General features: G+C 50.4%; 1 protein-coding gene across 4 annotated transcripts in view; it reads left to right on the top strand.

Moving 5' to 3' along the window:
• The window catches only part of LOC119956448 (epidermal growth factor receptor kinase substrate 8-like protein 1), a 97,473-nt gene that overhangs the window by 52,910 nt on the left and 21,195 nt on the right, over positions 1–23,368 (top strand). For all 4 annotated transcript variants that reach the window (XM_038783698.1, XM_038783697.1, XM_038783700.1 and 1 more), the window contains 7 exons: positions 1,177–1,338; positions 4,158–4,307; positions 6,871–6,953; positions 10,801–10,961; positions 17,088–17,149; positions 19,844–19,979; positions 22,464–22,552. In XM_038783698.1, coding sequence (XP_038639626.1) covers positions 1,177–1,338; positions 4,158–4,307; positions 6,871–6,953; positions 10,801–10,961; positions 17,088–17,149; positions 19,844–19,979; positions 22,464–22,552 — 843 coding nt within the window. The remainder of the gene's footprint in view (positions 1–1,176; positions 1,339–4,157; positions 4,308–6,870; positions 6,954–10,800; positions 10,962–17,087; positions 17,150–19,843; positions 19,980–22,463; positions 22,553–23,368) is intronic.

Raw genomic sequence — 23,368 nt, 5'->3', positions numbered from 1 at the left:
ATGGCTGACCCCCCCCCCCCCAGCAAAACAAAATTCAGACCGTCACCCACATGTTGATGACGCAGTACGTTGGCGCAATTATATCAATCCCCAAACGGTTGGTGAAGTCTGAAACCGGACAGTAAAACATTTCTTCACAACAGGTTCATTTACAGAACGCAGCATTACGTATGACTGCTTCGTACCTACCCGTTTAGTGCCCCGGCAGTCTCCATTTATACTCCCTTGAGAGAACAGTTAAACGATTGGCAAATGAACACATTAAATTAGAGTGGTAGTCCCTTAAAGGGGCACTGTAACAGAAGTCGCACATTTTTCAAGAAAACGTAACTAATTAAACAAAAACGTTGCCCTCCAGCTACTGTGATGCCCACCAGTCACGGCAGGCAGTCTTTCTCTATATACTTTTGAGATTATAATTAAACACGGGGGCTAGTTAATAAATTAACAAAGTGAATTGAAGTGCTAGCTCATAAGGAGCACTGTAACCAAGGAATAAATTGAAAGGGACCACACCAAATTAAGTTAAAATGTCATGTTGGATGACGATGAAGCACTGCATTCCCCTGTGGTGTCTGTTTTGTTACCTGTGAGGCAGGTAACCTGTGCTACTCAACTCAATTACAGTAGAGGCTTTGGAAGAAGGCTCAAAGCCGTCCAGAAGTTTTACAGAAGGTTTATTGAGCAACACAACTTAAATAACCGCGTGAGCTCTTACTTTAAGAACTCTACTGGCAGAAAAGTTACAACTTTCTTATGCTCGACAACGAGGCCTGACCACACGAGCAGCCCTGAGCTGAATTTCTGCCTCTGTTCTCCTCACGGTCTAATCAGCCAAGGAGAGCAGAGGGCCGCTTGCTTCCCCTTTAATACACGCCAGTGCTGCCCCCTAGGGGTCTTTCCATTACCCATCAGCCCCTTCTGTACATACCCATGTAAAGATCACTACAGTGTCCACTGGACACGGAAGGCAGACTCTCTTTATAAGTGCTCTAGGTACTTAATTAAACAATACCATTTATCTTTGTATCTAAACAACATAATTAACTTACCATTAACACCTCTAATTTTACATTTGCAATATTGCAGTACTCCCAATTTTTCTCCTGTTGCTCCTTTCTCTTCCGTTTCAGTTTCCTCTTCTCTCTTTTTATTCTCTGCCTCTGGTCCCTGCAGCACCTGACCACCTTCCCGCTAGGTCCTGGGGAGGAGACGCAGACAGTCGAGGAGTCCATTCAGAAGCTGAAGGGCATGGACAGTAAAGGGAGGATCTGGACCCAGCAGATGCTGCTGCAGGTTAACAACTCGGCCGTCAGTCTGGTGGACATCGAATCCAAGGTACGTCACGGGGCCCTTTCCTCGCAGGATGAGGGTGTCGCTAACAAGGCCGGCGCTGGGCTGGTTTAGCACAGGGCTAAAGAGCTGGCTTTGAAAGCAGACCAAGGCAGGCCAGCAGCGTGGTTCAATTCCCGTACCAGCCTCCCCGAACAGGCGCCGGAATGTGGCGACTAGGGGCTTTCCACAGAACTTCATTTGAAGCCTACTCGCGACAATAAGCGATTTTCATTTTCATTTCATTTTCCCTTATTGCCCTCGGGGAGGCGCTAGCGAGCCACTTCCTTGACCGAGTGCCCATTTCGGAGCGCCGTGAAAGAGTGGAGCTGCTGTTAGGCCAGGCCGGGTAAGGACGGCAGATTTCCTTCCCCAAAGAACATGAGTTGAACCAGATGGGTCGATCGATGATCGTCGTCACGACCACCATCACTGAAACCTGCTTTTCAAACCAGATGTGATTTAATTAAAAACAAAAATCATAGAATTTTACAGCGCAGAAGGAGGCCATTCGGCCCATCGAGTCTGCACCGGCTCTTGGAAAGAGCACCCTACCCAAGCCCACACCTCCATCCTATCCCCATAACCCAGCAACCCCACCCAACACAATGGGCAATTTTGGACACTAATGGCAATTTAGCAATGGCCAATCCACCTAACCTGCACATCTTTGGACTGTGGGAGGAAACCGGAGCACCCGGAGGAAACCCACGCAGACATGAGGGGGGGACGTGCAGACTCCGCACAGACAGTGACCCAAGTCGGGAATCAAACCTGGGACCCTGGAGCTGCGAAGCAACTGTGCTAACCACTGTGCTACCGTGCTGGCCATTGCTGGCCATCGGAAAAATGCTGTAAATACTCTGGTGAAATGACATCTTGATCCGGAATATTGGCCGGAACTCTCTGTCCGTTTTCGCCAACGGGATACTCCAGACAAGCTGCAGTGAATCGAGTTCTCGCTGACAGAGGTGGCGGAGTGAGCTGGGGTCGGACAATCCCGGCCATTAACTATATTTCCCTCCGCCAATGTTGCCCGGCCTGCTGAGTATTTCCAGCAATCTTTGGTTCCATCTCAGCTTTCCAACATCGCCAGTATTTTGCTTTTGATTTAATTAATTGGATTTAAATTCCCCAGTTGCCGAGGTGAGATTGGAACCCATGTGCCTGGATCATTAGGCCAGGCCCTCTGGATTACTGGTACATTAGTCAAACCATTAATTTAATTACAGAATCCCTACTGTGCGGAGTCTGCATGTTCTCCCCGTGTCTCCGTGGGTTTCCTCCGGGTGCTCCGGTTTCCTCCCACTAGTCCTGAAAGACGCGCTTGTTAGGTGAATTGGACATTCTGAATTCTCCCTCGGTGTACCCGAACAGGCGCCGGAATGTGGCGGCTAGGGGCTTTTGACAGTAACTTCATTGTAGTGTTAATGTGAGCCTACTGGTGATGATAAAGATTATTATTATTATTCCAGTGCAGGGACTGGTTTAGCACCCTGGGCTAAATCGCTGGCTTTTAAAGCAGACCGAGGCAGGCCAGCAGCACGGTTCGATTCCCGTACCAGCCTCCCCGGACAGGCGCCGGAATGTGGCGACTAGGGGCTTTTCACAGTGACTTCATTGAAGCCTACTTGTGATAATAAGCGATTTTCATTTCCTTTCAGAAGAGGGCCATTCGGCCATTCGAGTCTGCACTGCCCCTTTGAATGAGCTCTCTACCCATGTCGACTATCACCATGTCCATGACCATGTCGCAGCACGGTAGCATTGTGGATAGCACAATTGCTTCATAGCTCCAGGGTCCCAGGTTCGATTCTGGCTTGGGTCACTGTCTGTGCGGAGTCTGCACATCCTCCCCGTGTCTGCGTGGGTTTCCTCCGGGTGCTCCGGTTTCCTCCCACAGTGCAAAGATGTGCAGGTTAGGTGGACTGGCCATGATAAATTGCCCTTAGTGTCCAAAATTGCCCTTAGTGTTGGGTGGGGTTACTGGGTTATGGGGATAGGGTGGAGGTGACCTTGGGTAGGGTGCTCTTTCCAAGAGCCGGTGCAGACTCGATGGGCCAAATGGCCTCCTTCTGCACTGTAAATTCTATGATAATCAATGACTCCACCGTCCACCCCGCCCTATCCCTGTAACCCCATAACCTAACCCACGTATCCCTGGACACTAATGAGCAATTTTTATCACGACCAAACCACCTAACCTGCGCGTCTTTGGACTGTGGGAGGAAATCGGAGCACCCGGAGGAAACCCACGCAGACACGGGGAGAACGTGCAGACTCCGCACGGACAGTCACCAAAGGCCAGAATTGAACCCGGGTCCCTGGCGTCGTGGGACCACAGTGCCAACCACTGTGCCACCGCGCTACCCTTCTATTGACCTTGCCCGCAGGTTGTCAGGGGGCTAGAGATGGTAATTCAGCTAAGGCCGGGAGCCTGAGCGGTTTGCCTGCTAGAAACAATCAACACGGATTTGGTAATCTCCTCAGAGACTGGTGACCCATAGAATCCCCACAGTGCAGAAGGAGGCCATTCGGCCCATCGGGTCTGCATTGACCCTCTGAAAGAGCACCCTACCTATGCCCACCCCCCTGCCCTAGCCCAGTAACCCCACCTAACCTGCGCATCTCTGGACTGTGGGAGGAAGCCGGAGCACCCGGAGGAAACCCAGGCAGACACGGGGAGCGCAAATTCCACACACAGCCCACCCAATGCCGGAATTGAACCTGGGTCCCTGGCGCTGCGAGGCAGCAGTGCTAATCACTATGCCAACGTGCCGCCCGTCACTTAACCTTATTCTAATTGGATGATCTTCTCCACTCAGGATGAGCTGGAGACCTACCCACTGGCTGCAATCGAGCAGTGCGACTCGCTGCTGGACAACTGGAGATTCAACTCGATCCTCATCCTCATATGCCGTGAGGCTGACCAGGCTAATCCTGAGATCCACTTCTTCCAGTGCTCCGAGGTTGGGGTGAGTGCAAGAACCAAGGCGGGGGAGACGGCCAGCCTCCTTTCTCTCTTACCCTCACGGGTTTTCGAAGGGCGGGGTGGCGGGGGGGGGGGCGGACTTCTGAAACGATGACCCTTTGGCTCGTCGGCCTGCCCGGGATTCGCGCCCATCGTCCTAGCCGTGGAAGGGGAAGCGGCGATCGTTAACAGATCGAATGTTCTGTGTTCGATTGTGTGAGTCTGTTGACCGCTCCGTGCTCGATTGGTTAAGCCCGGGCGTGGATCCTCAGGGAAGTAAACAAACTGCAGAAAGAGCTGGAAGCCAGAGCTGAAGCGTGGAGCAGACATTTCAAAGCCCTGTCAATAAAACTGTCACACCCATTAATACTCGTGTCACCTTTGCATATCACTGAGAATAAAATATGCAATACCTACAGGGCACAGAAAGGGGGACTGGAGTGAGTGCCAACTTCAATGCTCTTGCCTGCCTTCTGGGACTGGTTATCGAGGCAGGATTGGTATAGTTGGGGGTGGGGGGGGGGGGGGGGGGGGCAGGGGGAGGGGAGGATTTGGGATGGGAAGGAGGTGATGTTACCCACCTGGCAGATAGATATTCCCCAAGGATGGATTTTCCCTGAATCATTTCCCATGGTCCCGCCGTTAGTGAAGTAATGAGTTGGCCTAAAAGGCCATTTTCCTGGTCTCGTGCGATTTTCCGCAGAGATGGTAGAATGATGCAAGGCACGAGGACATCAGGCCATCATACCTCTGCCGAGTCTTTCCTCACTTCCCCCTGCCCTTTCCCCATTGTGACGCTCTTTTGCTTTCTGGGTGAGCATGGCTTTGATGCGGCGTGCCTCACAAAGAACAGCAAGCTATATTTTTAACAAAGCTAATTTATTAACACTGCAATTAAATAGATTTGAATTGCTAACCAAGATTTGCAAGATTACAGCTGGACTAAACTAGGATTCTGCCGACAGAGCTTCTGAAAACACGACTACCCTCTAACCCGCCTAATCGCCTACTCCCCGAATCAAGGGTATCACGTGATCCAGGCGTATGCTCTTGATCACCCTCTGGTGGTTGGATGCATTCACAGTAAATCGTTGACCCTTCATTTACCATACAATATACATAGTGTCACACCCACAGCCCCTGCACATTTTGGGTGTTCCCTCAATTCCCTTTTGTAAGCTGAAGTTGCTTCCACTGGGGTTTCTCATCTCCTCCCTGGTTCTTTTGCCAATTATCGTAAATCCCCTTCCGCTGGGTTAGCAACCCTCCCGCCAGTGGAAACAGTTCCCCCTTACTTACCCCATTGTAAACCTCTCCGAATGTGAGGTGATGTATGTTGGTCGATCAAATCAGAGCAGGACCTACTCAGTTAATGGTAGGGAGTTAGGGAGAGTTACAGAACAAAGAGATCTGGGGGGTACAGGTTCATAGCTCCTTGAAGGTGGAGTGGCAGGTGGACAGGGTGGTGAAGAAGGTATTCAGCATGCTGGGTTCTATTGGTCAGAGTATTGAATACAGGAGTTGGGACGTCTTGTTGACATTGTACAAGACATTGGTAAGACCACACATGGAATACTGTGTTCAGTTCTGATCACCCTATTCTGGGAAGGATATCATTCAGCTAAAGAGAGATTTACGAGGATGCTACCAAGACATGATGGTCTGAGCTATAAGGAGAGGCTGGATAGGCTGGGACTTTTTTCCCTGGAGCGTAGGAGGCTTAGGGGGCGATCTTATAGAGGTCTATAAAATAATGAAGAGCATCGATAAGGTAGATAGTCAACATCTTTTCCCAAAGGTCGAGGAGTCTAGAACTAGAGGGCATAGGTTTAAGGTGAGAGGGGAGAGATACAAAAGAGACCAGAGGGGAAATTTCTTCACACAGAAGGTGGTGAGCATCTGGCACGGGCTGCAGAGGCAGTGGGAGAGGCGGGTATGATTTTGTCCTTTAAAAAACAGACAGTTCCATGGGCAGGGTGGGTATAGAGGGATATGGGCCAAATGCGGGCAACTGGGACTAGCTTAGTGATAGAAACTGGGCGGCATGGACCAGCTGGGCCGAAGGGCCTGTTTCCATGCTGTAAACATCTAAGACTCTATGACTATGACCAGTCCCGATGCAAAACGTGCATTTCAGCAACTAAATGCAGGCACTGGTAGCCACACAGAGGTCACAGAAGGACAGCCTATAGTGTTCTGTTGCAGGAGAGGGTACCTGCCAAGCACTTGGCCCCAGAGAGGGGGAATTGTTGCCCTGTGTACCCTGGGGGTACCAGCTCTGGCACTGAGGCCAACTACGGGCACACAGCACTGAAAAGCAAACAACTTACAATCAAGAATACACTCTGCATGTTTGAAAACTGACAGGCAAGCTGTACAGTACCAGAGGGGAACAAATTGTTCCCTTTTCACTCGTATAACATTGAGGCAGCAATTACTGCAAAATTATGTCAGAGATTAAATGACTAATGTTTATGACTATTGAAAATACAAGGAGTGCAAACCCGAGGCTCCGCAGGCGGGTTGCATGCCAACTAAATATTGACGAGGCGTTCTATTTTTTGCAGGCTGACCTGATTAAGTCCGATATCAACAGCGCAATCACAGATTTGAAGAGTGGAGGAAGGACAGAGAGACCAAACGCTCTCCGGTGAGTTTCTGGGACAGAGGGAAGGGGTGAGAGAGTCAAAGGCAGAATCGGGCCTGGTGGCAACGACCCAGTGATTAAATGCACTGCCTAGTATGGTACTGATGACTAAACTTTTTTAAATAATTTTTTTTAAACATTCAGAGTATCCAATTTTTTTTTTCCCAATTAAGAGGCAATTTAGCGTGGCCAATCCACCTAACCAGCACAAATTTGGATTGTGGGGGTGAGACCCACACTGACACGGGGAAAAGGTACAAACCACACAGACAGTGACCCAGGGCCGGGATTCGAACTCGGGATCTCTGGGCACTGCCGGAACTCACCAAAGCTTCTTAGACATCTCCTTCAAAACCCAGGACCACTACCATCTGGAAGGACAAGGGGCATCAGAGATATGGGATCCCCAGCTCCTGGAGGTTCCCCTCCAAGTCACTCACCACCCCGACTCGGAAATATATTGGCCGCTCCTTCACTGTCGCTCGGTCAAAATCCTGTAAATCCCTCCCAAACAGGGTGTACCGACAACACATGGACTGCAGCGATTCAAGAAGGGAGCTCACCACCACCTGACTACGGATGGGCAATAAGAACATAAGAACTAGGAGCAAGAGTCGGCCATCTGGCCCCTCGAGCCTGCTCCACCTTTCAATAAGATCATGGCTGATCTTTTTGAGTCAAGAAGTTCCTCCTCAACTCAGTCCTAAATCTGCTCCCCCTTATTTTGAGGCTATGCACCCTCGTTCTAGTTTCACCTGCCAGTGGAAACAATCTCCCTGCTTCTACCTTATCTGTTCCCTTCAGAATTTAAATGTTTCTACAAGATCCCTCCCTCATTCTTCTCAATTCCAATGAGTATAGTCCCAGTCTACTCAGTCTCTCCTCATAAGCCAATCCTCTCAACTCCGGAATCAACCTAGTGAATCTCCTCTGCACCCCCTCCAGCGCCAGTACATCCTTTCTCCAGTAAGGAGACCAGAATTGTGCTCAGTACTCCAGGTGTGGCCTCACCAACACCCTTTACAGCTGCAACATAACCTCCCTGCTTTTAAACTCCATCCCTCTAGCAATGAAGGACAAAATTCCATTTGCCTTCTTAACTACCTGCTGCACCTGCAAACCAACTCTTTGCAATTCATGCACAAGGACACCCAGGTCCCTCTGCACAGCAGCATGCTGTAATTTGTTACCCTTTAAATATTAGTCCATTTTGCTGTTATTCCTACCAAAATGGATGACCTCACATTTATAAACATTGTACTCCATCTGCCAGAACCTTGCCCACTCACTTAAACTATCTATATCCCTCTGTAGACTTTCAGTGTCCTCTGCACACTTGGCTCTACCACTCATCTGATTGTTGTCTGCGAACTTTGACACATTACACTTTTATGTAAATTGTAGACAATTGCAGTCCTAACACTGATCCCTGAGGGACACCACTAGCCACTGATCGCCAACCAGAAAAACACCCATTTATCCCCACTCTTTGCTGTCTGTCAGTTAACCAATCCTCTATCCATGCTAATACATTACCCACAATGCCGTGCACCCTTATCTCATGCAGCAGCCTTTCGTGCGGCACCTCATCGAATGCTTTCTGAAAATCCAGATACACTACATCCACTGGTTCCCTGTTATCCACCATGCTTGCAATGTCCTCAAACAATTCCACTAAATTAGTCAAACATGACCTACCTTTCACAAACCCATGTTGCGTCTGCCCAATGGGACAATTCTGATTGCAGATGTCTCGCTATTTCTTCCTCAATAATAGATTCAAGCATTTTCCCCACTACAGAAGTTAAGCTAACTGGCCTATAGTTACCAGCTTTTTGTCTCTCTCGGCTTTTAAACAGTGGCGTCACATTTGCTGTTTACCTATCTACCGGAACCGCCCCAGAATTTTGGTAAATTACCACGAGAGCATTTGCTATTTCCCCCGCCACCTCATTTAGTATCCTGAGATGCAATCTGTCAGGACCAGGAGACTTGTCTATCTTTATCATCGTTAGCTTGCCCAACACTACCTCCTTAGTGATAATGATTGTTTCTAGGTCCTCACCTGCCATAGCCTCCTTGCCAACACTGTGAAAACCGACACAAAATACCTGTCGAATGCCTCAGCCATTTCCTCATTTCCCATTATTAAATCCCCTTCTCATCCTCTAAAGGACCAATATTTACCTTAGTCACTCTTTTTTGTTTTGTATATTTGGAGAAACTTTTGCTTTCTGTTTTTATATTCTGAGCTAGTTTACTCTCCTAATCTACCTTACTTTTCTTTTTAGCTTTTTTCGTGACTTTCAGTTGACCTTTAAAGATTTTCTCATCCTCGCGTCTCCCACTAACCTTTACCACTTTGTATGCATTTTCTTTCAATTTGATACCCTCCTTTATTTCCTTCGATACCTATGGCCGATTATCCCTTTTCCAACAGTCCTTCCTTTTCACTGGTATATACTTTTGCTGAGCTCTGTGAAAAATCTCTTTGAAAATCCTCCACTGTTCCTCAGTTACCCCACCAGCAAGTCTTTGCTCCCAATCTACCTGAGCCAACTCCTCCCTCAGCCCATTGTAGTCTCCCTTGTTGAAGCACAATATACTGGTATTGGATTTTACCTTCGCACACTCCATCTGTATTTTAATTTCAACCATGCTGTGATCACTCCTTCCACGAGGATCCCGAACTATGAGATCATTAATTATTCCTGATCTAGGATAGCTTGCTCCCTTGTGGGTTCGATTACATACTGTTCCAGGAAACTATCCCGGATACATTCTATAAATGTTGGCCTATCCAGCGATGGCCACATTCCGTAAACAAATTTTCAAAATAAATCTCATTGACCATGATTCTGTGGCCTACCCTAATCCCTCTTTATGTGGTTTGGTGTCAAAACCTTGTTTGATAATGCTCCTGGCTGGGAATACTTCACTACATCACAGGTGCCGTGTAAATGCAAGTTGTTGTTGTTTCTGAAAGACCCGCATTCAATCAGCGACCCCCGTTCCAAGTCCGGGTTGGTGGGGGGGGAGGGGTGCGGGGAGTCTCAGCAGGGGTAAAAGAGTTTCCGAATGGTCTCGATACCCTTGGGGAGGAGGGATCATTATCAATCAAAGCATGGCCCGGCCACTGGGGGATGTGTATCGATCAGGCGCCGCTGTTGGAACTTTTCATCCGGGGTCATCTCCCCCCGCCCCCCCCACCATGCCCACCCCTGGTCAAGGTTGTGCCATCCAACGCGTCGCGTACCGACGGGTGTTGCTGCGGGCACTCGCAACATACCCCAGCGTGAGTCGCTACCTTGTGAAAGGTCCTCCACAGAGCAGAGACATTTGAGGGGGAATTTAGTCCCGAGGGAAGGAACTGTTTCCACTGATATGAGGATCAATAACCGGAATAAACAGATTGAAAGCAATTGGCAGAGTTGCGATGAGAATTTTTCTTTTTAACAACCTCCTCACCCCCCCACAACGCAAAAGCGGGTTTTCCCGCAACAGAGGCAGCTTGCCATGGGCGTGGCTCCTTTACCCCCGTTGCTGGGGAAACCACGGCAGAGGTTGACTTTCGGCGAGATTGGAAGATAACGGCAGCGGGAAGGGCTGGACAGCCTCCCCGCCCAGCGTGTTTTGGATAACCGGGAATGCGCGGTCCCGAAGTAACACCGGCTTCCAACAGCAAACTGGATAAATGCTTGAGCGGTAGTAAATCGCGAGGCCGTAGGGGAAAGGGTAGAGGTTAACCGGGCAGCTCCTTCCAGGAGCTGGGACAGGCATTATGGGCTGAATGGCCTCTTTTCCTCGCTGAATGCTTCTGGTAATCCGTTCTCGCTATTCTTCCGACCAGGTTTAATCAGGAGAAGATGAATGAGCAAGAGAGCTCCCCACCCTCCTCAAACCTAAAGGTGGCTCCCAAGGCACCAGCAGGGTACAATCCCACGAGCGTAACCAGAGGGGCTATGCCATTACCACCATCGTATATAACCGCCACCACACCAGGCAGCACAGGTGAGTTAAGAAGCTCATATTCCTTTCCATTACTTCCAACACTGCACCTGGTCCTCCGCCCATCCTCCATCTCCTGTACACCTGCTAATACCACAATGCCGCGCACCCTTATCTTATGCAGCAGCCTTTCGTGCGGCACCTTATCGAAAGCTTTCTGAAAATCTAGATACACTACTGTGGTGAATGTCATATGATAATTCACACTATGTCTTTGTAAGCGCAGTAGCGTTATCCGACCACTAGGGGGAGTAGCTCTGGGAATGCTCAGGAGATTGTACAGGGCTCCACCCTTGGCTCCGCCCACGACTCCGCCCCCTAGAGCTGCTGTGTAAGTACCCTTGTCCAGAGTCAGCCTGCAGTTCACTGAGAGTTCATCAAGGGGTAACAGGCTGGCTCTGTAGTAAGTCGATTAAAGCCTAGATTCACATCGGAAACACGTGTCTGGTGAATTGATGGTTCCATCAACTACATTCACTGGTTCCCTGTTATCCACCATGCTTGTAATGTCCTCAAACAATTCCACTAAATTAGTCAAACATGACGTACCTTTCACAAACCCATGTTGCGTCTGCCCAATGGGACAATTCTGATTGCAGATGTCTCGCTATTTCTTCCTTAATAATAGATTCAAGCATTTTCCCCACTACAGAAGTTAAGCTAACCGGCCTATAGTTACCCACTCCATTTTTAAAACCCTCAGACCTGTATTCAAATTCCTCCACTGCGTCGTGCAGCCTGACCCCCCCCCCCTCCCCCCCCCCCCCCCCCCAACCACCATCCCGCCCCATCCCTGTCACCTCCGCCAACTTCCAGCCTTCCCCAATCTCTGCGTTTGCCCCGCTGGCGTTTCTCCCTGACTTGAATGGCTGCAGCGTTGCCGGCCGTGGCTCCGGCTGGACAGGTCCTAAATCTCTGGGAATCCTTCCCTCAACCTCTCGGTCGGCCTCTCCTCCTTTTAGCCGCTCCTCGAAGCCCACATCTTTGGCCAAGCTTTTCGTTCTAACATGGCTCCATGTCTTGTTTGATAAAGCTTCTGTGGAGCCCGGAGGTAAAATATGAAACTGATACGTTCCTTAGAACATAGAACATAGAACAGTACAGCACAGAACAGGCCCTTTGGCCCTCGATGTTGTGCCGAGCAATGATCACCCTACTCAAAACCCACGTATCCGCCCTATACGCGTAACCCAACAACCCCCCCCCCCCAACCTTACTTTTTTTAGGACACTACGGGCAATTTAGCTTAGCCAATCCACCTAACCCACACATCTTTGGACTGTGGGAGGAAACCGGAGCACCCGGAGGAAACCCACGCACACACGGGGAGGACGTGCACACAGACAGTGACCCAGCCGGGAACTGAACCTGGGACCCTGGAACTGTGAAGCATTTATGCTAACCACCATGCTACCGTGCTGCCTTGATGCGGTGACTGTCCCTTTAAGGGCCACACGACAGAAGAGAGTCACCTGTCTCGAGGGACCAATTGTGGCTGAGAAGGGCGGCCGGCCTCTATACAGTTGTCCTTCAGACTTCGATTAAAACAGGATACTCACAGGTGTCGGGCCAGAGGCTGACATCATAATCTATCGCGTCCTCATCGCCAATTGTGATGAGGCATTCGTGGTTTAGCTCACTGGGCTAAATCGCTGGCTTTTAAAGCAGACCCAGGCAGGCCAGCAGCACGGTTCGATTCCCGGACCGGCCTCCCCGAACAGGCGCCGGAATGTGGCGACTAGGGGCTTTTCACAGTAACTTCATTGAAGCCTACTCGTGACAATAAGCGATTTTCATTTCATTTTCATATTAATAAGGAAAACTGTACGGGGGCCAGCAGTCACCGCCCCCCCTCCGCCCCCCCCCCCCCCCCCCCGCCCCCCACCCAGCCCCGCGCAAGTCTTCTTCCTAACGGAGGACTTCATCCCCTGGGGTGTTTACCCCTCTCAGTCCCAATGTGTCCCCCTTCTGCTGCGTTACCCTTAACAGGGCAATCACCACACTTGATAATAGGTATATTTACCGGGAGACGGTGCTGCAGTGGTAACGTCACTAGCTTAATAATCCAGAGGCCCTTCCTACTTCTCTCGGGCCGCGGGTTCAAATCCCACCACGGCAGCTGGTGGAATTTAAAGTGGGCGGCACGGTGGCACAGGGGTTAGCACTGATTCCGCACGGTGCCAGGGACCCAGGTTCATAGAACATAGAACATAGAACAGTACAGCACAGAACAGGCCCTTCGGCCCTCGATGTTGTGCCGAGCAATGATCACCCTACTCAAACCCACGTATCCACCCTATACCCGTAACCCAACAACCCCCCCTTAACCTTACTTTTTAGGACACTACGGGCAATTTAGCATGGCCAATCGGTTCAATTCCGACCTTGGGTGACTGTCTGTGTGGGACTTTCAGTTTCACCCCGTGACTGCGTGGGTTTCCTCCAGGTGCTCCGGTTTCTTCCCACAGACCAAAGATGTGCAGGCAAGGTGGTTTGGCCACGTTAAATTGCCCCTTAGTGTCCAAAGATGTGCAGGTTAGGTGGGGATAGGGTGGGGGACTGGGCCTAGGTAGGGTGCTCTTTCAGAGGGTCATTGCAGACTCGATGGGCCGAATGGCCTCCTTCTGCATGGCAGGGATTCACAAAATGCAGCATCACAGGTGTCTGCTTCCTACCTACCAAACCTCCCCCCCCCACCCCGCAGTGACCCAGCAATCTCTCTTTGTAAGTGCTCCAAGTACCAAAGTAAGCAATGCCCTTGATCATAGAATCTACAGTGCAGAAGGAGGCCATTCAGCCCATAGAGTCTGCACCGGCCCTTGGAAAGAGCACCCTACCCAAGCCCACACCTCCACCCTATCCCCCCTTTATCGCCGCAACCCGTCAACCCCACCCAACCTTTTTTGGACACTAAGGGGCAATTTAGAATGACCAATCCACCTAACCTGCACATCTTTGGACTGTGGGAGGAAACCGGAGCACCCGGAGGAACGTGCAGACTCCGCAGACAGTGACCCAAGCCGGGAATCAAACCTGGGACCCTGGAGCTGTGAAGCAACTGTGCTAACCACTATGCCCACCATGATGCCCACTGTGTGTCTCAACACTAGAAGTCACATGCCATCAACAATTGGGATGCTTAGCTATGCTAAAGGTGCTACCACGGTTCAAGTTGTTGGATATCTAGATTTCTTTTGTAAAAATCAGTCCAACGGAGAACTAAATTCAACAACAACAATAATAATAAAATGAGCAAAATGCTCTGGATGCATCAATCAGAGGAGAAACAGACGTTTTGAGTCCATCGGCTCTTTATCAGAATTAAATTGCCTGGGCTCGCCTCGCCGTTCTTTTTTTTTTAAATATAATTTTTATTGGAATTTTTTACAGAAAATATAAAACATAACGACAAACAATGAAATGCAACAAAATAACCCATAATAACCGTACCACCCCCAGACCGTATCGACGCATGTACCCCATCCCCCCACCCCCCCCAACCCCAATGAACAACAAAAGAACTTCAAAATAAATTTTAATTAAATAAACAAACATAGTCATCGTCCGCCCCCCCCCACCTTTTCCCTCCCCCTTCCCCCCCCCCCCCCCCCCCCCCCCCCCGGGTTATAGAACATAGAACTGTACAGCACAGAACAGGCCCTTCGGCCCTCGATGTTGTGCCGAGCAATGATCACCCTACTCAAACCCACGTTTGCTGCTGCTACTGTCCCCGTACCCTATCGTTGAGCCAGAAAGTCGAGAAAAGGTTGCCACCGCCTAAAGAACCCTTGTACCGACCCTCTCAGGGCGAATTTGACCTTCTCTAGCTTAATGAAACCCGCCATGTCATTGATCCAGGTCTCCACGCTTGGGGGCCTCGCATCCTTCCATTGTAGCAAGATCCTTCGCCGGGCTACTAGGGACGCAAAGGCCAGCACACCGGCCTCTTTCGCCTCCTGCACTCCCGGCTCCACCCCAACCCCAAAAATCGCGAGTCCCCAGCCTGGCTTGACCCTGGATCCTACCACCCTCGACACCGTCCTCGCCATCCCTAGTCTCGCCGTTCTTAAACTCAAATCTCCAGTATTCCTGAGTCAAATTTCCCCTGAAATCTTTCCTTAATGTCGAGCAAGTGAATGATTCTCACTCAGTTTGATTATCGTTGTTCATTCTCCCTGCCTGACTATCAGGGAAACAATTGAGGGAGGGTGTGCAGCTGACTTATCTTCACATTCTCATCTGGGCGGTCATTTCTGATGTGGCCGTCCTTTGAGCGTGTGTAACGCTGTCACTGCGGGCAACTGGCTTAATGCCATATGTTTTAAATGGGTTCGCAATCTGTGCCATTCGAACCTACCGCTGTGGGGGCAGTCCGAACGTCGAGAGGTCTCAGAGCAGTCAACTTAGAGAGCACAGCAGGGAACAGGGGAAGGGGATGAGTGGGATGGAAGGTAACTCAGAGACAGAATGAAACAACAAGTGAGGGAATGAGAGAAACAACTGGAGAGGCAGGAAGGAGGGAGAGGATTGCAAATGTGCGCAGAAGAGAGAGAGAATGAGAGATTAAGAGGAAAAGGATTTGTGATGAAGAAAGGGCGATTAGTGATAGGACAAAAAGGATGAAAGGATTATTAGTGAGTGAGTGAATGAGTGAGTGAGTGAGTGAATCACTGAGTGAATCAGTGAGCGAGTGAGTGAATCACTGAGTGAGTGAGTGAGTGAATCACTGAGTGAATCAGTGAGCGAGTGAGTGAATCACTGAGTGAGTGAGTGAGTGAGTGAATCACTGAGTGAGTGAGTGAGCGAGTGAGTGAGTGAGTGAGAGGGTGAGTGAGTGAATCACTGAGTGAATCAGTGAGCGAGTGAGTGAATCACTGAGTGAATCAGTGAGCGAGTGAGTGAGTGAGCGAGTGAGTGAGTGAGTGAGTGAATCACTGAGTGAGTGAGTGAGTGAGCGAGTGAGTGAGTGAGTGGGTGAGTGAGTGAATCACTGAGTGAGTGAGTGAGTGAGTGAGTGAGTGAGTGAGTGAGTGAGTGAGTGAGTGAGTGGGTGAGTGAGTGAGTGAGTGAGTGAGTGAGTGAGTGAGTATTCTGGGTCTGTACTCATTGAAGTTTAGAACAATGAGGGGGGGATCTTATTGAAACTTCCAGGATACTGTGAGGCCTGGATAGAGTGGACGTGGAGAGGATGTTTCCACTTGTAGGAAAAATTAGAAGCAGAGGACACAATCTCAGACTGAAGGGACGATCCTTTAAAACAGAGATGAGGAGGAATTTCTTCAGCCAGAGGGTGGTGAATCTGTGGAACTCTTTGCCGCAGAAGGCTGTGGAGACCAAATCACTGAGTGTCTTTAAGACAGAGATAGATAGGGTCTTGATCAATAAGGGGATCAGGGGTTATGGGGTGAAGGCAGGAGAATGGGGATGAGAAAATATCAGCCATGATTGAATGGCGGAGCAGACTCGATGGGCCGAGTGGCCTAATTCTGCTCCTATGTCTTATGGAGTGAGTGAGTGAGCGAGTGAAAGGAGGATGAGAGAGCAACAGAGAGCGATAGCAAGACTGGGAATAATAAAAAGAGTGACAGTGCCAATGAATTGAATAAAAACTCTACTTATCCCATCCCAATAATCCAATCCCGATCCAAGGCCACTCTCCTCCAGTCCGATACAATCTAATCCCATTCCAGTCCGATCCAATCTAATCCGGTTCCATCCCAATGACTTTCAGGGCTGCCTCCTGTCTGAAATCTCTCCCACGTCCGAACCTCAATCCCAACTCCCGTCCTGATTCAAACCCACGCCGTATGGTTAGACTTGGCAGATAGTGACTCTGCCACCATCAGGTGGCGAGGCGGGCACCTCTGTGCCCGCCATCCGTGCCTCACCATCCAGCCGTGGCTCAACCCTGGTACCCGGTGCCCTGAGGGGCATTGGTTCCCATGAGAACCTTCCTGGACATTCCGACTATAAGCTAGGATACCGACGGCCCGTCCCCCTTTGAGGTTGCTGTGGTTAATATTGAATGAAGTTAACTTACTTTTGCTCAATCGAACTTTGAACCATCAGTGGTGCTCCAGTTTCAGTCAACCATTAACACTTGCGGACAATATTTCACCCTCATTGTAGAGACCGATGGGATGAGTGAAGCCTTTCAGGATACGACAGAACAGAGGGCATCTCGTGATGTGGTGAGTTGCGTCTTTGTTAAATAAGGGGCTGTTTGACCAGTGTCTTTACCCAGACTCCCATTCCCAATGGTCCGACTCAATTGGACTATTGTCGAAGGAACAGGGGGTGGCCATTCAGCCCCTCGAACCTGTTCCACCATTCAATTTGGTCAATCTGTCAGTCTCAGGTTGGGCATTTTCAATTGCCCCCGAGCCCCTACAGCTTTTTGAAAGAGAAAGTTCCACTGCCCTTTAGCGTGATGAGATGTTTCCTGACGTCACCCCTGAGTGCCTTGGTTCTAATTTTAAGCAAGAAGTCCGAAATCTAGTGATTCGAAACAAACCTGTTGAACTTTAACCTGGTGATGTAAGACTTCTTACTGTGCCCACCCCCCCCAATCCAACGCCGGCATCTCCACATCACGGCGACCATCTAATTTTAAAGTTATGCCCCCTTGTTCTGAGCTCCTCCAGAGGAAATATTTTTTAATCTACCCACCCCCCGCCCACCCCCAATCAAATCCTTTAATTATTAGAGATGACAAAGAGGCCCAGCCGGATTCTCCGTCTCAGAGACTAAGTGCTGACGCCGGGACTGAACCGCGTGAATTCTACGGCCCCGAAAGTGGTGGCGCTCCTGGAGATCCCATTGGACGAGCACAGTTGCCACGTGGAGCTAGCGCAATTCCAATGGGCGCTGGGGCGTGACCTGCCGGGGACGGGGTAGGCACTGGGGAACCTGATCAGCAGGAGCCGCAAGTAGGCACTCCACTCCCCACACACCCTCACCCCAGCCAAGAGCTGGAGAGCGCCCATCCCGTCGACGGGTTGGGCTGGAGCCAGAGGGCAGCTTGGGCGGGGTGGCCTGGGGAAGGCACCCATATGACCCATGGCGCTAAGTGGGCAGTCAGCGGCGGGCGCAGCCACACGGCTGCCATGCCGGCTGCGGCAATAGCGTTCCATGCCCGCCCACCCCGACCCTGGGGCCCACCTCCTGGCCGTCCTCCCAGCTACTCCCCCCCCCCCCCCCCGGCCCTGCCAGAAGCCCCCCCCCCCCCCCCCCCCCCCCGACCTGCGACACAACTGTCAGCACGCTCTAGCTGCGTTGGACACTTTCCGTACCCCCTCTCTCTCCCTCAGCAGCCACAGCGCCTGTTTCCCGATTTTAAATACCAGACGTGAACCTCGCCGTCGGTAATTCCTCCTGGCGGAGGCGGAGCATCGCGGAGCATCGCGGAATGCCCGGAAATTGCCGGGTGGGGCCAGGTAATGAAAAGCGGACGGTGTTTACTGTACAATTTGCCTGCCCGTGCCAGCGTGGAACACTTTCACACTGCTGTCGAGGCACCGGAATGTGGCATTCCGTCAGGCACCCAGCATCGTCCTCGGTTTTCGGCGGGCGTGTGATTCTCCGCCCGATCGCGTTTTCCCGATCCCGGTGTCACTGGATGGAGATTCCCGCCCGTTGTCTTTCAGACTTGAAAAAAATGTTCATTTCCGGGATGTGGGCGTCGCTGGTCATGCCCAACATTTATTGCCCACCCCTAGATGCCCTTCAGAAGGTGGTGGTGAGCCGCCTTCTTGAACCCACTGCAGTCCTTCAGGTGTAGGTACATCCACAGCGCAGTTAGAGAGAGAGTTCCAGGATTCTGATCTGGTGACAATGAAGGAACGTCCGATATATTTCCAAGTCAGGCTGCTGTGTGACTTGGAGGGGAACCTCCAGGTGGTGGGGTTCCCAGGTAGCTGCTGCCCTTGTCCTTCTAGATGGTAGTGGTCGTGGGTTTGGAAGTTATTGTGGAAGGAACCTTGGTGAGTTGCTGCAGCGCATCTTGTAGATGGTGCACACGGCTGGTATTGTGCGTCGGTGGTGGAGGGAGTGAATGTTTGTGGAAGGAGGAGCAATCAAGTGGTGTTGAGCTTCTTGAGTGTTGTTGGAGCTGCGCTCATCCAGGCAAGTGGAGAGTATTCCATCTCACTCCTGACTTGGGCCTTGTAGATGATGGACAAGCTCTTGGGAGGGTCAGGAGGTGAGTTACTCGCCTTAGACTTCCCCAGCCTGTGAACTGACGAGGTGTTCAATCCAGACCCCTGCCTGCCCTCTGAGGTGTACATTTAAAAACCCCAGCGCACCCATTTCAAGACGGAGCTGGAGATTTCTCCCCCTGTGTCCCGGCCAATATTTACCCCTCAACCAAAATCAGGGACATTACACTTTTTCTGGCCGTTTCTGTGTGCGGGATCTCACTGTGCACAAACTGGCTGCCATGGCCCATGGGCACTTCATTGGCTGTAAAGCGATTAGGACGTCTTGAGGATGTGAAAGACGCTATATAAATGCAGGAACCTTTTCCTGTTATGGAGAAGTGGGAATGAGGTGTAGAAGTGATGGGGGGGGGGGGGTGTGAGGGGGGGATGGAGGGGGTGAGGGGGGGGGGGGGATGGAGGGTGCAGACATGAGCACGTTTGGAGTTGAGGGAATAGGGAAGTCTTGGGCAGACAGATGGAAAAGGGGTTGTGGAGGGAAGAGAAAGGGGACAATGATCTTCAAAGACGTGGAGGTGACGGGGCAGGGTGACATACGGGGGGGGGGGAGGCGGGGAGGGTTTATTGAGTGGTGGGGGGGGGGCACAGTTGCCAGGATGTTGTGTGCGCCCAAGTTGTCTTCATTTCTTGATGTTTACTGAGCCCCTTTTCTTGCACCCCCCCTTGCAGGCCATTCTCAATCACACGTTTGACGATATTGAGGGCTTCATGATAAGGCTCCAGAAAGCGGCTGAAGCTTTCAAGATACTGGACCAAAGGAAGAAGAGCAGGATGGGGAAGAAGAGGAGCATAAAGGACACTGGCGGTAGGTAGAACTGAGGCAGGTTCTATTGGGCCCCCGAGGCTGGAGTCGCCAATAAGGAGCTGCTGGCTTGCCTTGGTCTGCTTTCAAAGCCAGCGATTTAGCCCTGTGAGCTAAACAGCCCCTATATATATATAAATATAGATTGCTGAAAAACGAGACATATTGTCAAAGTTTTTGCAGTTGAGTCTACATATTTTCAAACACAGGGAAATGTCCTCTGCAGGTAAAAGGAACATGACCTGGCATTACGCTTTTTCTTGAATTAAACATATGCAAGGGGTCCTTTTGCATTCTCAATCCCAACCAATCAACATCCTTTTCTCACGCGGTATAAATTGTTGCTCCATTTGAATTATGGTCGGCTTTGTCTGTCCTAGTGAGTCCAATATAAAAAGCTTTGACAGCATGTCTCTTTGCTCAGCAATACTCCAGCTCTGTACTTCCAAGTGGCTAATACATATGTGTGTGTGGTTGTAGGCGTGTGTGTGAAAGTGTAGGTGTGTGTTTGTGTGTGTAGGTTTGTGTTTGTGTGTGTAGGTTTGTGTTTGTGTGTGTAGGTGTGAGTGGTTGTGTGTGTGGATAGCTGGGTGTGTATGGGTGTGTGTGAGTGTGAATGAGTGTGTGTGTACGGGTGTGAGTGAGTGGGTGTGTGTATGAGTGTGTGAATATGGGTGTGTATATGGGTGTGAGTATGTGTATGTATGGATGAGTGTGTATGTGTGTGCGGGTGTGTATGTAGATAGGTGTGAGTGAGTGTGTGTGTGGGTGTGTGTGTATGAGTGTGTGAATATGGGTGTGTACATAGGTGTGAGTATGTGTATGTATGGATGAGTGTGTATGTGTGTGTGGGTGTGTGTATGAGTGTGTGTATGGGTGAGACGGTGTGTATGGGTATGTATGTGTAGGTATGTGGGTGTGTGTGTGTGTGTGAGTGTGTATATGGGTAAGACAGTGTGTATGGGTAGGTATGTGTAGGTATGTGTGTGTAGGTGTGTGTGTGTAAGTATGGGTGAGTTTATGTGTGGGTGTGTATATGGGTGAGACGGTGTGTATGGGTAGGTATGTGGGTGTGTGTGTGTATGGGTATGTGTGTGTGTATATAAGTGAGACGGTGTGTATGGGTAGGTATGTGTAGGTATGTGGGTGTGTGTGTGTGTGAGTGTGTATATGGGTGAGACGGTGTGTATGGGTAGGTATGTGTAGGTATGTAGGTGTGTGTGTGTGAGTGGGCCTCACGGTAGCATGGTGGTTAGCATCAATGCTTCACAGCTCCAGGGTCCCAGGTTCGATTCCCGGCTGGGTCACTGTCTGTGTGGAGTCTGCACATCCTCCCCGTGTGTGCGTGGGTTTCCTCCGGGTACTCCGGTTTCCTCCCACAGTCCAAAGATGTGCGGGTTAGGTGGATTGGCATGCTAAATTGCCCGTAGTGTAAGGTTAATGGGGGGATTGTTGGGTTACGGGTATACGGGTTACGTGGGTTTAAGTAGGGTGATCATTGCTCGGCACAACATCGAGGGCCGAAGGGCCTGTTCTGTGCTGTACTGTTCTATGTTCTATGTTCTAGTGTGTATATGGGTGAGACAGTGTGTATGTGTAGGTATGTGTGTGTAGGTGTGTATGTGTAAGTATGGGTGGGTTTGTGTGTGGGTGTCTGTATATGGGTGAGAGTGTGTGTAGGTGTGTGTCTGGGTGTCAGTGAGTGTGTGTGTCTGTGTGTCCATGTGTGCGAGTGTGAATGTGTCTAAGGCCTATTATTGTAGGCCGAAAGGAATTTTCCAGTTGCCCTCCAAGCGCCCACAGTGCCTGGAGCTGGGGAACTGCATTGGGAGCTGCCTCCCAGCAGGCGGCCATGGACCAGAGCTCGAGGCAGGCTTAAGGCCTTCTCTGCCTGCATGATTCCCGCTGCAGATTCAGGCTCCCTTGTGGAGGAGTTCTCCCCGATTGCTGAAGGTGTTTTCAATTTTAAGAGAATAGAAAATCGGGAAAGAACATCTGAAGGTGCACAGGATGTGCCCCCCTCCCCTTCCCTCCCCCACGATGCCAGCCCATCCCTAACTGTCCCTGAACTGGGGCCAGGTCAGAATCAACAATGGGTTTGGAGTCACATGTAGGCCAGACCTGGAAAGGGCGGCAGATTTCCTTCCCTGAAGGACATGAGTGAACCAGGGGCTTAAACCTCTTGACTTGACCACACATTAGGCCAGTCTTAAGTTGGACTCACTGTGGAATCCCAGATAGCTTGATCTCGCCTCAGCCGTTCCTTGATTTGCATCGAAAGGCACTTTGCATCTTATTGGCTGTGAGGTGTGTGGTCCTGTGAAAGAATAAATCCATTTTTAAATTTCGATGGGAAGTCAGACTTCTTTTCCAGCTGAACTTTTGCACACACTGCCTCGCTTTTAAAAAAAATGTATATCACTGTGACGTCCGGCCTTCGCAACCCTGTCCCTTCACACCTTGAATCAACTTTTGTCTCCATTTCAGAGGGTTTCCTGACATTGAGGGCTCGGCCCCCGACCCAGGAGGAGTTTGTCGATGTCTTTCAGAAGTACAAATACTCCTTCAGTCTGCTGGTAAGCAAGACATCGAGTAGAGTGGCCCACGAGAGTCTTTTCAAAAGGGTTTGACCGTGTCGCCCGTCAAGTGTTCCTGCGCCGTTTGTTACCGATGCACAGAGTGAGGGCAAAGGTGCACAGGGAGGGTTAAAGGTCAGGACAGGTTGCCAAACTAGGGTATGGGCAGTTAGCCCTGCTGAATACACAATGACCCAGTAGATTTACACAGTGAGTGATCCTTACCCTGCTGAATCTCAGAACCATGATGATTTACAGACCAAATCTTGTTTCTAAAACTCTGGTGCGGCCGCATTTGGAGTATTGCGTGCAGTTCTGGTCGCCACATTATAGGAAGGATGCGGAAGCATTGGAAAGGGTGCAGAGGAGATTTACCAGGATGTTGCCTGGTATGGAGGGAAGATCTTATGAGGAAAGGCTGAGGGACGTGAGGCTGTTTTCGTTAGAGAGAAGAAGGTTAAGAGGTGACTTAATTGAGGCATACAAGATGAGCAGAGGATTAGATAGGGTAGACAGTGAGAGCCTTTTTCCTCGGATGGTGATGTCTAGCACATGGGACATAGCCTTAAATTGAGGTGAGATAGATATAGGACAGATGTCAGAGGTAGGTTCTTTACTCAGAGAGTAGTAAGGGCGTGGAATGCCCTGCCTGCAACAGTTGAGGACTCGCCAACACTAAACGCATTCAAATGGTCATTGGATAGGCATATGGATGATGAGGGAATAGTGTAGAGGGACTTTAGAGGGGTTTCGCAGGACGGCGCAACATCGAGGGCCGAAGGGCCTGTACTGCGCTGTAATGTTCTATGTTCTAAA

This window comes from Scyliorhinus canicula, chromosome 23 (assembly GCF_902713615.1).
Source record: "Scyliorhinus canicula chromosome 23, sScyCan1.1, whole genome shotgun sequence".
Lineage (NCBI taxonomy): Eukaryota > Metazoa > Chordata > Chondrichthyes > Carcharhiniformes > Scyliorhinidae > Scyliorhinus > Scyliorhinus canicula.
Note: the sequence above shows the minus strand (reverse complement) of the source record. Positions and strands in the feature narration are given on the sequence as shown.